The following is a 15575-nucleotide window of genomic DNA, read 5'->3' on the forward strand; positions in this document are numbered from 1 at the left end:
AGAAGCTGGATTAGGAGGGCTGACTCATCTTCCTCTCAAAAGGAAACCTAAGTGTACCAAAGCCACAGAATGAAGGGATGTTTTCTATGCAGATCGTTTGTTTCAACACATGGCTGCTTTTATAAGATTTCAATCCAAGAGCTGAGACAGTCTTTAGCACAGAAAGTCAATACTTTAAGTGTCCTCAGTGCTGTCTCCTCCTCCATACCCAGTTACCAGCATGGCTGCAGGCAGTCACTAAGCAGCTCAACAAGCCTGGCACATTTCCTGTATCACTTGTTCACACTGTGCCAGGTACAGCACCACACAAGCAAAGCAGGCCAAGGTGGTTTGAGGTAGCCAAAGTAGGAGAAGAGCCAGGATACAACCTGTGGTTGTTCTTATGTAGATGTTTCTGTGAGAGTGAATGATGAATTTCAAGAGCTTTCCTTTCTGCTGGCCAAGGTCAGATAAGATAGGTAAGACTGAGTTACAGATCTTCATATATATGTATATTTATACTGTGCAGCGGGGTTATAGTTACATGAGTAAGGTAATGAGTACATTTCCTATCGAGCATTGTTACCTCCTCCTTTGTTTTTCCTCTACCATCCTTTCCCTCCCCACCTCTTCCCTCCAACCCCGAAGTTGTAAAGTTTGTTTCCAACATATTGTCTTATACATCTCATTGTTACAATGGGTCAACTTGTATCCTTATTTCAGCATTGTGTTATTTCCCTTCCCCTCCCCAAATTAGAAAAATGTATATACAAGATGCAGGGCACCTAACTCTTTAGAGTCCCTTCATCTAAAACCAGTGCTGGGTAGCACGGAGGCCTGGCTTTTTTGACTTCTTCCTCTTGTACAGTGGTGCTCATATGGGTCCTTCCAACCAAATAGGAAGAAGAAAGTTTGAGAAGCTCAAATGCTAGACAATTATCTGCATAAAATAAAGGCAGATGACCAGGATCTTTCCTATAGTAGAATCCCCTCAGTCCTCACAAAACCAACCAACCAACCAACCAACCAGCTGATACATTTCTGCACAGACTCACATGATAGAAGGAATTTTATTTTCTCAAGAGAATGCACATAGCCATTAATAATAGAGAGGCATTTCTCAGTGCTCTTTTCTATATGCTTAAGAATTCAGAACACACCATGAGAATTAATAGTACTAAAACAAGACCACTGGTCATCACCTAGGGTACACAAACACACTTTTAACTGTTTGACACTTTTCTGAATGCAAAGAAAGATTCCATATCTTTGCATCTGTTGCAAACAGCTGAAGCAGGAGCACAGGACCGTGGAGGTACAGCTTTCCTGGGCAGGGAAGCTGTGCTGTGTCATCTGTCAACATGTTTCCTCTGCCATCATGTAGTCATTGGGTCATATTGAGGGAAGATTAACCCATATTCTGTCGGTTGCCATAGCCCCTAGGGTGGGTGTCCTTCCAGTCATCCCATTCCCGCATTCTGTGCACTGTTTTCTCATCATCTTCTTTTTCTTCTTGATCTTCCTGTTGTTGGGCTGCTTTTTTGGTTTCAGCTAAAGTGGGAAAATGATAAAGGAGGTGGGGAAAGACAAGACATTGAGGGAACGTTAATAAGTAACAGCAAGGGGACCAGTTCCACTCTGAATACAAAGACAATAAGAATAAGACTCTAACTAGTGACCTGCCCTGGGCTCACACACCGGACACCTCTATTGTTTTATATACACAGTGAGTGTAATGATAAGAATGGACATTCCAGGTAGTTTCCCCAGAAGCCCAAAACACAAAAGGTTTTCCCCTACCCACCCAATGAATTCTACTTTGGGAAAGAATTCTTGCTAAAGTGGATAATCACTTGTACTTAAAACAAAAACACAAATACCAACAGCAAGAACAGTAAGAATCTTGCAACAATCCAAAACCACTAAAGTAAAAAATGATGGAAATCTGCTTTGTTTTCATAACTCAATGTTACTCCCATGGCCAAATGACCACCCTCTCTCTCTCTCGGACCCCTCCTGGTTTTCAGGAAAATGTCACCTCTGACCTTATTTGAAAGTGCAGGACTGTCGGCATCATTAGGGTAGTCTACCATAAAAACCAAACAGGACAGTTTGCATGATAAATCACCAACAGGACAGGATAAAGAAATTGCAGAGATCTCACCTTTGAATGTATAAAAACCTAACCTTTCCCCACTTCCCACTCCTTTGTTTTTCCAAACTTGCTCAATGTTACATGGAGTCCTTCTGCAGCAATGATCAAAACCTGTTCTGGTCTGCTGAGTTCTCTGCCTGCTTTCTGGACAGAGTTCCCTAGAAGACTCCTGTTTTTTTTTTTTTTTGGTCCGGTCATGGGGCCTGAACTTGGCCTGGGCGCTGTCCCTCAGCTCTTCAGCTCAAGGCTAGCGTTCTACCACTTGAGCCACAGCGCCACTTTCGGCTTTTTTTTTCTGTTTATGTGGTACTCAGGAATCAAACCGAGGGCCTCATGCATGCAAGGCAAGCACTCTACCACTGAGCTAACTTCCCAGCCCAAGACTCCTGTTCTTGTAGGGGACTTTGTCCACATTTCTTCTCTCTTTCTCTCCCTGGCCCTTCCAGACCTGGAAATCACTCACCATTTGATCACCAACCCCTACCACCAGCCATTTCTCCTGTGAGCACATCCCTTTGTGCATTGTGAAATAAGGATTCTGGTTTGCCTCTTGAAGGGCCCTCAAAAGTGAAACTTCTAGCTGGGCACCAGTGGCTCATGCCTGTAATCCTAGCTACTCAGGAAGCTGAGATCTGAGGATCACAGTTCAAAGCCATCCGAGGCAGGAACATCTGTTAAGACTCTTATCCCCAATAAACTACTCAGAAAACTGGAAGTAGTGCTGTGGCTCAAGTGGTAGAGCTGAAGAGCTCAGGGACAGCACCTAGGCCCAGAGTTCAAGCCCCATGACTGACCAAAAAAAAAGAAAAAAGAGTGAAACTTCTGGTACACAGGATCTGGGGACCCTCTTTGGCTGACCAGTTTTTGGGGTTGCTCAGCTGCTCAGTAGACAATCACATTGACCTTAACTTAGCATTCAGGAATGCCCTAATACAGGTTCATGGTGGTCATTCTTTTCCTCACTGCCCTCTACATGAGGTTACTGTAAGGTTCACCCCTGACAGATAAGACTTCACTCACATGCCCTGATGTAAGCGGCTGAAATATCTTCTCTCTTTAGTCTCTCTGGCTGATAACTTTTCAGGATGGATTGAGGCCTATCCCACAATGTCAGAGACTGCTGACATTGTTGCCTCTGTCCTTATTAAAGAAATGATTCCTAGGTTTGGCTTACCCAGGTCACTTCAATCTAACAGCGGACCTGCTTTCATCTCCAAAGTGACCCAACAGGTGGCATCCTCTCTAAACATCCAGTGGAGTCTTCACATTCCTTATGGCCTCAGTCTTCTGGAAAGGTTGAAAGAGCTAATGCCCTCCTCAAAACATAACTTACGAAACTTTCTCTAGAATCTCCAGCAGTTCTGGCCAGAACTGTTACCCCTGGTGCTAACCTGCTTATGTACTTTTCCCCGCAGTCCTACTTTTCTCAGCCCCTTTGAATTAATGTATGGAAGACCTTGTCTCCTAGGTAATTTCCCTACTGACATACCAAGACTCCACTAATAGACTATTTTCCTGCCCCTTCTGTACCAACACTGACATCCAGGTACACCTGTTCTCCCCTTGGGCCTACCAAGGTAAGGCTGTCTTGCATCCCTGAAGATCCCAGTGAGTAACATTGAGCCAGCTACTCTCCAAGCACCTCTCTACATCACCCCTCTTGTTACCTCCAAGTAATTGGCATCTAATTTTTTTCATTTCAGTAAACACATAAAAACCAAACTAGAAAGACAGCCAACTAACTAGGAAAAAATATTTACCATCAATATATCAGACAAGGGGCTAATATCCATTATATACAGGGAACTCAAGAAACTAATCCCTCCCAAACCCAACAAACCAATTACTAAATGGGCAAGGGAACTAAAGAGAGACTACTCAGAAGAAGAGATAAAAATGGCAAAGAAACACATGAGGAAATGTTCACCATCCCTGGTTGTGAAGGAAATGCAAATAAAGACAACCCTGAGATACTACCTTACCCCAGTCAGAATGGCCCACATCCTCAAGTCAGCCAATGACAAATGTTGGAGAAAGAGGAACCCTATTACACTGCTGGTGGGAATGTACACTTGTACCTGCGTTACCTAGGCAACTGGGACACCTAGAAGAGGTCACATCTGCATCCGCTGAGGTCACAGCTGAGGTCACATCTGAATCCGATGTGGCCACACCTTTCTCCCAGCTAGCCCCACCTCTTACCTGGTCCCACTTCCCTTTACCTGGACACACCTTTCCCCGCCCCTACCCTATATAAGGCCTAACCCAGGGCCTCTTTTGCCAGCCGCGTGGAGTGCCAACCTTGCCTGGTATACTAAATAAACCTACCCCTTACCTGAATACCACGTGGGTGGTGCTGTTTTTACTTGGCTACCTCTTTTTAAAAACCTAACAGGCCTCGGGGAAGGGAGGGAGGGAGGGGATGGTAGGGGGAAAACAATGGAGGGGGTAACAATGTTCAAGAGGAAGTGTACTCATAACCTCACTCATGTAACTGTAACCCTCTGTATAGTAGCTTTACAATAAAAAAAAAAAAAAAGAAAAAAAAAAAAAAACCTAACAGGAGGATCCTCAGAAAGGTAAACATAGACCTCCCCTATGACCCAGCCATACCACTTCTAGGCATCTATCCTGAACAACAGGAATCAGGATATAAGGACACATGCACCTCCATGTTTATCGCAGCACTGTTTACAATAGCCAGGATATGCAAACAACCCAGATGCTCTATTACAGATGAATGGATCCAAAAATTGTGGTACTTATATACCATAGTATATTATGCACCCATTAGAAAGGACAAAATAATGGCATTCACAGGGAAATTGATGGAACTAGAAGAAATCATGCTGAGTGAGGTAAGCTAAGAGCAAAGAGACAAATGGCACATGGTCTCTCGGATAAGTGGATGTTAAATCCAAAACATAAGGAGATATGGCAAAGTAAACAAGACTTGAGAAACAAAGGACCTCCACTCATCTGGTTGAATCATTACTAAATGACCCCATGCTGATGACCACATATATGGTATACACACACACACACACACATATGCACATCGGAGGGAAACTAGAAGGAGGACACAGAAACAGAGAAACAGGGAAAACATACAACAGCATGAAACCATCAGCTGCACTGGTCATTGATCAAAACAAACTAAGCAACTCAGTGGCAGCAATGGGAGGGAGGGAATGAGCAGGAAGAGGGAACAGCTACCACTAAGCAAAAAAGAAGAAATGAACCTATAACCCGATGTGGAAGAAGTAACAGTATTGTCAAAGCTCATAGCACTCATAAACTTTATAGATCATGATAAAGACAATTTGCCCCATGAAAGCTAGAATGTGTTTGTAACTTTAACTAAGTATCACTATCCCACAATACTGTGAAATTTGTGTAATCAATTATAATAAATTGCTTTAAAAAAAAAAAGCTCGGTGTAAGCTCTGTTCAGGCTGCTGGTCTTTGAGACTGGAGCCCACCATACAGTCACTGGCTTTTAATAGACTCCTGATTTGACCTCTCAAAATGTGGCTACTCTGTTTTCTTGCCGTACAACCACCATTGCCCCGTGCCTGCCAGACCTGTGTGTATAGTTGACACAGGGCAGGGATGGGTATAAGCCACCAAAAGTAATACAACTTTGTCAACAGCCCTGCTTGAAATCCAAAGCTAGAGCAGGGCCTCCAAACTTCCCAACAAAAGTTACTTAATGTGGCCTTCAATATTTTTATGAGGATGAAGAGGTGAAAAAGGAAAAATGGGAGACTTCCTCAAGTCAGATACCAACTCTTGGTGACTACTATGCAGCCCCCAAATGGGCCACTCTATTCTAAACCACAGCCAAAGCAAGCCTCTGGCTTGTCCAATAACCTATCATTGACTGTGGCTGGCCAGCAAACAGACGGGGCTAGTCTTTCTCTTATTTGAATAGCCTGGTACTCTTCTCACGCCCCAAAATCCCATAATGGGTACAGCAGACCCAAAACAAACCTGTCCTCTTTGGTCTTTGAGACTCAGACAATAATTCATTTTTTTTCTCTTTCTTGTTTTGTTTTTTTGTCAGTTGTGGGGCTTGAATTCTGTCCCTCAGCTCTTCAGTACAAGGCGAGGGCTCTACCTACCTCTTGAGCCACAGCACCACTTCTGGTTTTCTAGTGGTTAATTGGAGATAAGTGGGACTTTTCTGCCTGGGCTGGCTTTGAACCGTGATCCTCAGATCTCAGCCTCCTCAGTAGCTAGGATTATAGGTGTAAGCCACTGGTGCCTGGCCTTTTTTTTTTGGTCAGTCGTGGGGCTCTGGGCTTGGGTGCTGTCCCTCAGCTCTTCAGCTCAAGGTGAGCGTTCTACCCTTTAGCCACAGTGCTACTTCTGGTTTTCTAGTGGTTTATTGGAGATAAGAGTCTCACGGACTTCCCTGCCTGGGCTGGCTTTGAACTGGGGTCCTCAGATCTCAGCCTCCTGAGTAGCTAGGATTACAGGCCTGAGACACCAGCGCCCAGCTTTTGCTTTTTCTTCAGTCTACTCACTTCTGGATCTGATTCTTAATTTCTCCCTTAAAGTGAAAGTCCTCAAGGAGGCTGCAAAAGGCCCCTGGAGGAACCTCTTCCTCTCATGCTACCCAATCACTCAAACATTGCCTCTTTAAGCCTTCATTTTGAAGGAAAAAAAAAAGTGTTGAGGTCTAAATGTGGGTGGAAAACAAGAGTCTAGTCTCCCCCTCTAAAATGCATGATTAACAAAAGGAATTATGTAGAGACTATAAGCAAATTCAGGACCATTTGTAAGTCAAAATGTCCCTCTGCGGATAAATTAGAAGAGATGCCCCCTCCCCTAGGAAAATCATTTGGCCACGTTTCCTCCCCCAATTCTCTCTTTGTGCCCTGGAACAGACCCCTAGCTAGGAAGCATTCAAAGGTTAATTTGTATGCTAATGTGCCTCATTAACAAAATTGTTTTTGGTAATCTATGTCTGTTTAAGTGTGGAGGTTGTTAAATGCTGTTTGTTGTTGGCAAAAGTGATTTCTGTTTTGTCTTGTGTTGTTTGGTGTTGTTTCTTTTTCTAGCACTGACCCCATGGTTGTATCATGCACTGGTCATTTGCCACTGGAATTGCAAAAAAATATTACAGCCAATTTTCATTTTTTAAAACCTAAGCGCACCTTAGAACTTTGTGTACAAGTGCATATGTGTGTAAACATGTTAAAAATAACTTCATTTTAATACATTAAAAATTGTCATCATAGTATGAGAAAAACTATTGTTATTTCCCAAGATTATCTATTTTTAACTTTAATTGTAACTATTACTGTGCTGCTTGTGACCAGCAGCCATGTGAGGAATATGAATCTTGTGTTGAAGAATTTAATTATGATGTTGCTTGCTAGAAGGAGAGATCTTTATCAATGGAAATAGTAAAAGGAATGAGACCCCTTTTTGAATGGGAGCTTTCCACTGACCTCATCAACCTCCCCCAACTCCAAGCACTCTGTTCCCAGTCCCACTCCCAGTCAGCTTTTGTAAACTTTTGAATAAAAAAGGAATAGCCCCCTTTCTAACCTTGGCAATCAATTATACTTAGAATGTGAGTCTAACTCCTTGATGAAGAGGGGCAGTTTGGATAAAAACCTTGCAAACTACTCTGCCCAGTGTGTCTGATTGACTTTCTCTGAGTATTGCACTCTTTTGTGCAAAATTGTCTTGAGGAAATCTCCTGTACTTCTCCTTGTCTATTAATTTCTTATACCCTAAAGTCCTCATGCATTTCTAATAAGAGTAACCAACAGTTAACTGGCTCTGCAGGCCAAAAGAGAAAATAGGCAGTTTTAAAGTCAAACTGTAAAGAAGGTCATCATGTTTGGGTGTGAACAAATGTATTTAAGAGTTATTACATTACATTAAGAAAAATTATGTTGTCTGAGTACAAAGGTTTTCTAAGAGTTAATTTAAAATATTAAGTTAGCTATTATTTAAAAACTGATCTACAGTTTTTTTCTAAGATCAAGATTAATACACTGATTTAAAACCATCATCTGATTCTCTATGTCCATCTAATTTCTTATGTACTATTAAGCTTGTCAAGTTTTTACCAAAATTCATTTAAGTGCTTGTGGTAAGGCCCTTCAAATGATCACCTTTAAATAAGTACTTAGAACTAAAATTCTATTTTGCTGTTTAATATTTCTGTTCCAGGTTGCTCCTGGCACAAAGTACTTATCTCAAAAGGTAAATATTTTTGTCAGGATGCATTCTTTCTTTCAAGCATTAGCCTTTCTATTTCTCTGTCTGCTTGCCTACTTGCTTTATTTACTCAATAAAGCTCTACTAATTTTTCTTATTGAAGTCAAGGACCCTAGGGGAAGAGTCCCTACTTTTAGAGAAAAGCTTCACAAAACTACCTGTATCTGGTGGCATGGCTGTAACAGGTGTCAATCTCCTTGTTTTCCTCACCAGCCCTCTACTAAGTAATCTCTGGGAGTCAATGGAATAGCATCTAGAGTCAGATGTCCTGGCTTTTGCCATAGATGATAACTCAATCTCTAGTGATCATTCTTTTCTTAGCCTTTTTACCTTCTTAAAAAAAAAATGGTTTCTAGAAGTTCCTGAGTGATAGCAAAACAGCCATCTCTCAGGCTACAACCCAGGAACATGTAAAAGATCATTTTTCAAGCAGCTAGACTCACAAGACGCCTCCTCTCCCTTTCCCACATTGACCACATGTCAGCAGGAATTAGCTAGAAAAGACCATGATGTCTCAAATTTTTTATATCCCTTCAGGGTCTCAAATAATGGGAATCTGTTACCCTTCTGGGTACCCCCTGATCCCTCCCCCCCCCCCCCCGCCAGAGATCCCCTCCTGGTTCTCAGGAAAACTTCATCCCTCACCCTTTCTGAAAGTACCTGTTGGGCCATATCTGAAAGTGCAGAACTGTCGGCATCAGAAGGTACTCTATCATAAAACCCAAACAGGAGAGTTTGCAAGATAAATCCCCAACAGGAGAGGACAAAGATAGTCCAAAGAAGATTTACCCTTGAATGTATAAAAACCTACCCTCCCCCCCAACCTTGTTCCTTGTTTCTCCAGCCCTGTTATGTGTTACGTGGAGTACCTCTGTAGCCATGGTTAATGCCTGTTCTGGTCTGTGAAGGTCTCTGCCTTCTTTTGTCTGCTTGATCTTTCCCTAATGAAGAATATTCATGATTTAGGTATTCACACACAGTGAAACCAAATGAAGATACTCTTAGGAGAGGAACACAAAGGCATAATAACTCTGTGCTTCTGATCATATAAAATAATATTTATCCAAATGAATTCCAGGAAATGGAAACGAGTTTTTTTTCTCTTTGTCTTGTTTGTTCTTTTATCTGTCTTTAGGGGCTGAAAGAGGGCAAATAAATTAAGGGAGAAAGGGTGGACACATGCAGCAGCAGCAATGGTACTCACTAGACGCTATATTGAAAATGAACTATACAACTTGTGGGTGGGATCAGGAGGGGAAAACTGGGAGAGATTGAAGGAAGGGATGACAGTGTCCAAAAAGAAATGTGCTTATTACCTTACCTATGAAATCCCTCGGTACATTATCTTTATAATAACAATAAAAATAAATAAAAATAAATGATTTGTGAATTGCTAAGAAGGGAAGATTGATTATAGGTTACTTTTTTTACCCATTTCTTTTATTACACCATTTTTGTTGTATGTATACAACTGAAAATCATGGCATAGTTGGAACCACTAGAAAAGAAAGTCTGGGGTGCACATGCTTGAAGCAGATTCTGTGGACTGAATGGCAATTTTATGTGGTACAGAGCCAAAAGAAACTCAGTGAACTATCAATGTCTCTTTTGAATTAGTTTTTTTCTTATAAGGGAAAGTAGCATTTTCCTGGCTACCCTGAGTTTTCCCTTGAGAAATATTCCCATGACTATGATAAATAATGAAATATGTGGGGATCGGATCTGTTCTAAGACTAGGGATCTAGTCTGTTCCTTTAACCTCTTTGTTATAAAATACAGTAAGTGTAGTCACAAAATAAAGAAAATATGTAAATATATAAAAGAAAATATAAGATTTTGTAAGGTGGTCTCATAACCTCCCCTTGGGTTAAGAAACAGATCTTTCGTAGTTTCCCCTAAACTACACTGTGCATCCCACAAACTCCTTCCCTGTGCACAGCACTACTTCCCATAATAGTAACTTCCTGTTTATTACAGCTTTATTGCTTATGTGTATATCCCTCCACATCACAGCTGTCCATTTTTATTATATTCAGATTTTACTCAATTTTCAGTATACAGTTTTACCACCACTACAATGAAATTCAAAAAATTCCTGTCATTCCCTAAAGAAGCTTGGTACCAATTTACAGTCTCTCCTCTCTGCATTTGCAGTGACTAATCTCCTTTCTGGTACCAAAGATTCAACTATCATGGCCATTTCATATAGTCAGAACATGGTTTGGATCTGATTTCTTTGAGTAGCTGGAGCTCCATGTTTTGAAGTTAGTCCTGACAATTTCAAAGTATTTTGTTATCTTTTTTAGTCTCCAGGGTCCCCTGACATTGTTTTCTTTTTTTTACAAGTTATCTATAAAAGAAGCTGACACCTTTGATGTGTTCAGTTTCCTAAGGCCTGCATTTGGCAGGTTGCACAATCACGAAGCCATCTATGTTTCACATATCCTGTAGAGAGTGTGGATGCATAGATTTAACTTAGGATTTTTTATTTTAATTTTTGAGACAGGATTTCACTATACAGGCCAGGCTAGACTCAAATTCACAAATGTCTTGATTTAGTTTCCTGTTTTTCTTTTTTGTGCCTGTGTGTGTAGCTGGTACTAGGCTTGTACTAAAAATCTAAGTACATGTCTGGTACCCTACCACTTGAGCCACAGCTCTACTTCTGGCTTCTTAGTGATTAATTGGAATTAACTTGAACTTTTCTGCCTGCGTCAGTTTTGAATTGGGGTCCACAGATACCAGTCTCCTGCGTAGCTATGATTACAGATCTGAGCCACGGGAGCCTAGCTCTTGTCTTTTAATTATAAAATTTATCCTATATTAACTATGCAAATGTATATATTGTGCTTTAATCATTTGCTTCCCAAATATGGGCTCAGGTTGGATCGCTTTGATATGAATATGGCTGATATTGTGTTCCTTCACTGGAAGGCACATAAAACTTGTGCCTCATTTGTTTAACTATGAAGGTTTGAATCTCAAATGTCTCCCAAAGGCTTATAGTAGTCAGCCTACGTACTGGAAGGTGATAGAACCTTACAGCATGTGGAACTTAGGTCCTTTACCCCTTCTCTGTTTCCTGTATGCCATGAAGTATGCAACTGTGCTCTGCCATACACTTCTTGCCAAGGTGTTCTGCCTTTCCACAGGTCCAAGGTGATGGGGCAAAGGAACTGTGTACTGGAGCCTCTGAAACTATGAGTCAAAATAAGTCTTTCTTCTTTTTATGCCAGTCCTGGGGCTTGAACTCAGGGTCTGGGCAGTGTCCCTCAGTTTCTTCTGCTCAAGGCTAGTGCTCTACCACTTGAGCCACAGCTCTACTTCTGGCTTTTTTGGTAGTTTACTGGAGATGAAAGGTCTCATGGACTTTCCTGCCTGGCCTGGCTTAGAACCATGATCCGCTAATCTCAGCCTCCTGAATAGTTACGAGTACAGGTGTGAGCCACTGGCACCCAGCATAGTCTTTCTTTTAACTCGATCATTTCAGGTATTTTGTTCCAGCAATAGAAAGCTAACAATGATATTAGCGGCTGCTTATGTTCAATAACTGGATTTATTAATTTGTTGGGAAATTCAAAAGGAGATAACTTCTAATTTTAACATTTCTTTTTCACTAAAAGGAATAGTTTTATTTTATTTTTTTTGGGTCCGGTCATGGGGCCTGAACTCTGGGCCTGGGCGCTGTCCCTCAGCTCTTCAGCTCAAGGCCAGTGCTCTACCACTTGAGCCACAGCGCCACTTCCGGTTTTTTTCTTTTTTCTTATGTGGTGCTGAGGAATCGAACCCAGGGCCTCAGGCATGCAAGGCAAACACTCTACCACTGAGCCACCTTCCCAGCCCCAAGGAATAGTTTTATAAAGAGAGACTTTCCCTTGAAAACCCAGAAATGAACCCACATACCTATAGCCACCTAATCTTTAATAAGGGAGTTAAAAAAATAGAATGGAAGAAAGACAGCCTCTTCAGTAAATGGTGCTGGCAAAATTGGTTAATCACCTATAGAGAACTAAAGCTAGATCCTTATATATCACCCTGCACCAAAATCAACTCCAAATGGATCAAAGACCTCAGAGTCAAAGCAGACACTCTGAAAACATTACAGGACGGATAGGAGAAACTCTAGGATTCCTTGGCACAGGCTGAAATTTTCTTAATAGAGACCCAGAAACACAACAAATCAAAGAAAGGTTGGACAAATGGGATTGCATGAAGCTGCAGAGCTTCTGCATGACAAAGGATATAGCTAGCAATATCAATAGAAAGATCATAGATTTGGAGAAGATATTCACTAGCCATATAACAGATAAGGTTCTCATATCTAAAATATACTTAAAACTCAACAAATTCTCAAAGAAACAATTGTCCCATTACTAAATGGGCTAAAGTCATAAAGAGAGGCTTCTCTGAAGAGGAAAGAAGGATGGCCAATAGGCACATGAAGAAATGCTCAACTTCTCTAGCCATAAAAGAAATGAAAATCAAAACAACATTGAGATACAACCTCACCCCAGTTAGAATGGCATTAATCAAGAAATCTAATAACAACAGATGCTGGAGGGGATGTGGACAGAAGGGAACCTTACTGCATTGTTGGTGGGAGTGTAAACTTGTTCAACCACTTTGGAAAGTAGTATAGAGGTTCCTCAAAAGACTCCACATAGAGCTCCCCTATGACCTAGCAATCCCACTTTTGGACATTTACCCAATTGATCACAAACAAGATCATACTAAAGCTACCAGCACAACTATGTTTACTGCAGCATTATTTACTATAGCTAAGATAGGAACCAACCCAGATGCCCCTCGGTAGATGAATGGATCAAGAAAATGTGGTGTGTGTGTGTGTGTGTGTGTGTGTGTGTGTGTGTGTGTGTGTGTGTGTGTGTGTGTGTGTGTGTGTGTGTGTGTGTGTGTGTGTGTGTGTGTGTATTTAGGAAATTGAAAGACTTGTATTAAGTGAAGTAAGTCGTGTGTGTGTGTGTGTGTGTGTGTGTGTGTGTGTGTGTGTGTGTGTGTGTGTGTGTATTTAGGAAATTGAAAGACTTGTATTAAGTAAATCGTGTGTGTGTGTGTGTGTGTGTGTGTGTGTGTGTGTGTGTGTGTATGTGTGTGTGTATTTAGGAAATTGAAAGACTTGTATTAAGTGAAGTAAGCCAGGCCCAAAGAAACATAGGTCCCATGGTTTCCCTTGTTTGCAATATGTCTGGGACAAGTAGAAAAGGTCAAAAGCTATATACATATGACCATATAAGATGATGTTAAACAAAATGAACCCCAAGATAGGGACACAACTGTTTTTTTCTTTCTTGCTATGTCGGTATAATTTGGGGAGGGGAAGGGAAAAAACAAAATGTTTAAATAGGGATACAGGTTGACTCACTGCAACAATGAGATGTACAAGACACTATGCTGAAAAATGAACTTTACAATTTAGGCCGGGGGCGGGGAGAGGGTGGGGGGGCGGAGTGTACTTGTGGAGGTGGGAGGGAAGGGATGGTAGGGGAAAAACAAAGGAGGAGGCAACAATGCTTGATAAGAAATATACTCATTACCTTGCTCATGAAATTGTAACCCCTCTGTACAGTATTTTCACAATAAAAAACTTATTTAAATAAAAAAAGAGAGGCTTTCCCTTACCTATTGCTATTTAGGTACACAATAAGACAGTACTTAATTCTTTCACTTACCACATTTTAAGAAAGTAAGTTCCCTATCATTCTCTGAAATCAATTTTCTTTCTGGTTTTGTGGTGGCTACTTGGAGTAAGAGTCTCTCAAACTTTCCTGTCCAAGCAAGCTTCAAACCTCAATCCTCATCTCAGTCTCCTGAATATTTAGGATTACAGGTGTGAACCAACGGTACCCAGCTGTTATTTTTTTACTGCTACTAATGAAGCTTGAACTCAGGGCCTCAAGCTCTCACTTTGTGTTCTACCATTGAAACCATGCCTCAAGCTTTAGGGTTTTTTTTTTGGTCAGTCGTTTGGGGCTTGAACTCTGGGCGTAGGCACTGTCCCTGTGCTCTTCAGCTCAAGGCGAGCGCTCTACCACTTGCTCTACCACTTGATCCACACCACCACTTCCAGTTTTCTAGTGGTTTATTGGAGATAAGAGTCTCACGGACTTTCCTGCCCGGGCTGGCTTTGAACCACGATCCTCAGATCTCAGTCTCCTTGAGTAGCTAGGATTACAGGCGCGAGCCACCGGCACTAGGCTTAAGCTTTAGGTTTTTGCTGGCTAATTGGAGACAAGAACCTTGTGATTTTGTCTCTCGGGACTGGCTTTGAACCATGATTCTCAGAGCTCAGTTTCCAGAGTAGCTAGGATTGTAGATATGAATAACTGGTGCCTTGCTTTGCTTTAGTTTTACAACAATTTTGAGCTAGGTAGAGTGGTGCTCAACTGTAAATCATGCACTTGAGTGGTTGAAAAAGGACCGAGTTCAGTGGGCAGCAAAGGAAGGGGTGACATTGTTCAGAAAGAAATGTACTCTTTACCTGACTTATGTAACTGAAACCCCTCTGTACATCTCCTTTATAAGAACAATAAAAGAGAATGAAAAAAAATCTCAAAAAGTTAAATGGCTAGTCTGAGTTACAGAATAAAACCCTATCATATATCCATTATTTATTTATAGTAATCGTACAAAGGTACTGCAATTCCATAATAAATCTATCTTAAATTAAGTAAGTAAAATTATGAAATCATGAATATAAATATATTTGAGGGTTTTAACCATGAATATAAATATATTTGAGGGTTTTAACCAAATGCAACAATTCCTTAAAATATTAATTTTATTTATTTTTGCTAGTTTTGGGGATTGATTTCAGGATATCACACTATTCCTTGGCTTGCGTACTCTAGGCTGATGCTTTACCACTTGATTTGTACCCCTAAGCTTGGCTTTAGGCTGGTTAATTGGATAAAGAATCTAGGAGACTTTTCTGCCTGAGCTGGCTTCAAACCTTGAACCTCCAGCTCTCAACCTTTTGAGTAGCTAGGTTTACAAGAGTAAGACATCAGGAGTTGGCTCAACTTTTTTTTTTTTTTTTGGTCGGTTGTGGGGCTTGAATTCTGGGCCTGGGCGCTGTCCCTCAGCTCTTCAGCTCAAGGCAAGCGCTCTACCACTTGAGCCACAGCGCCACTTCCGGCTTTTTCTGCTTATGTGGTGCTGAGGAATTGAACCCAGGGCCTCA

At 41.3% G+C, this 15575-nt stretch overlaps 1 protein-coding gene across 1 annotated transcript in view; it reads right to left on the bottom strand.

The window, feature by feature from the left end:
- Positions 1-1025: 1025 nt before the first annotated feature.
- The window catches only part of Igbp1 (immunoglobulin binding protein 1), a 38433-nt gene continuing 23883 nt past the window's right edge, over positions 1026-15575 (bottom strand). Inside the window, exon 6 of the mRNA XM_042694860.1 lies at positions 1026-1530. Coding sequence (XP_042550794.1) covers positions 1388-1530 — 143 coding nt within the window. The 3' untranslated portion in view covers positions 1026-1387. The remainder of the gene's footprint in view (positions 1531-15575) is intronic.

This window comes from Dipodomys spectabilis, unplaced genomic scaffold (genome assembly GCF_019054845.1).
Source record: "Dipodomys spectabilis isolate Male_0828 unplaced genomic scaffold, ASM1905484v1 ptg000176l, whole genome shotgun sequence".
In the NCBI taxonomy this organism is placed as follows: Eukaryota; Metazoa; Chordata; class Mammalia; order Rodentia; family Heteromyidae; genus Dipodomys; species Dipodomys spectabilis.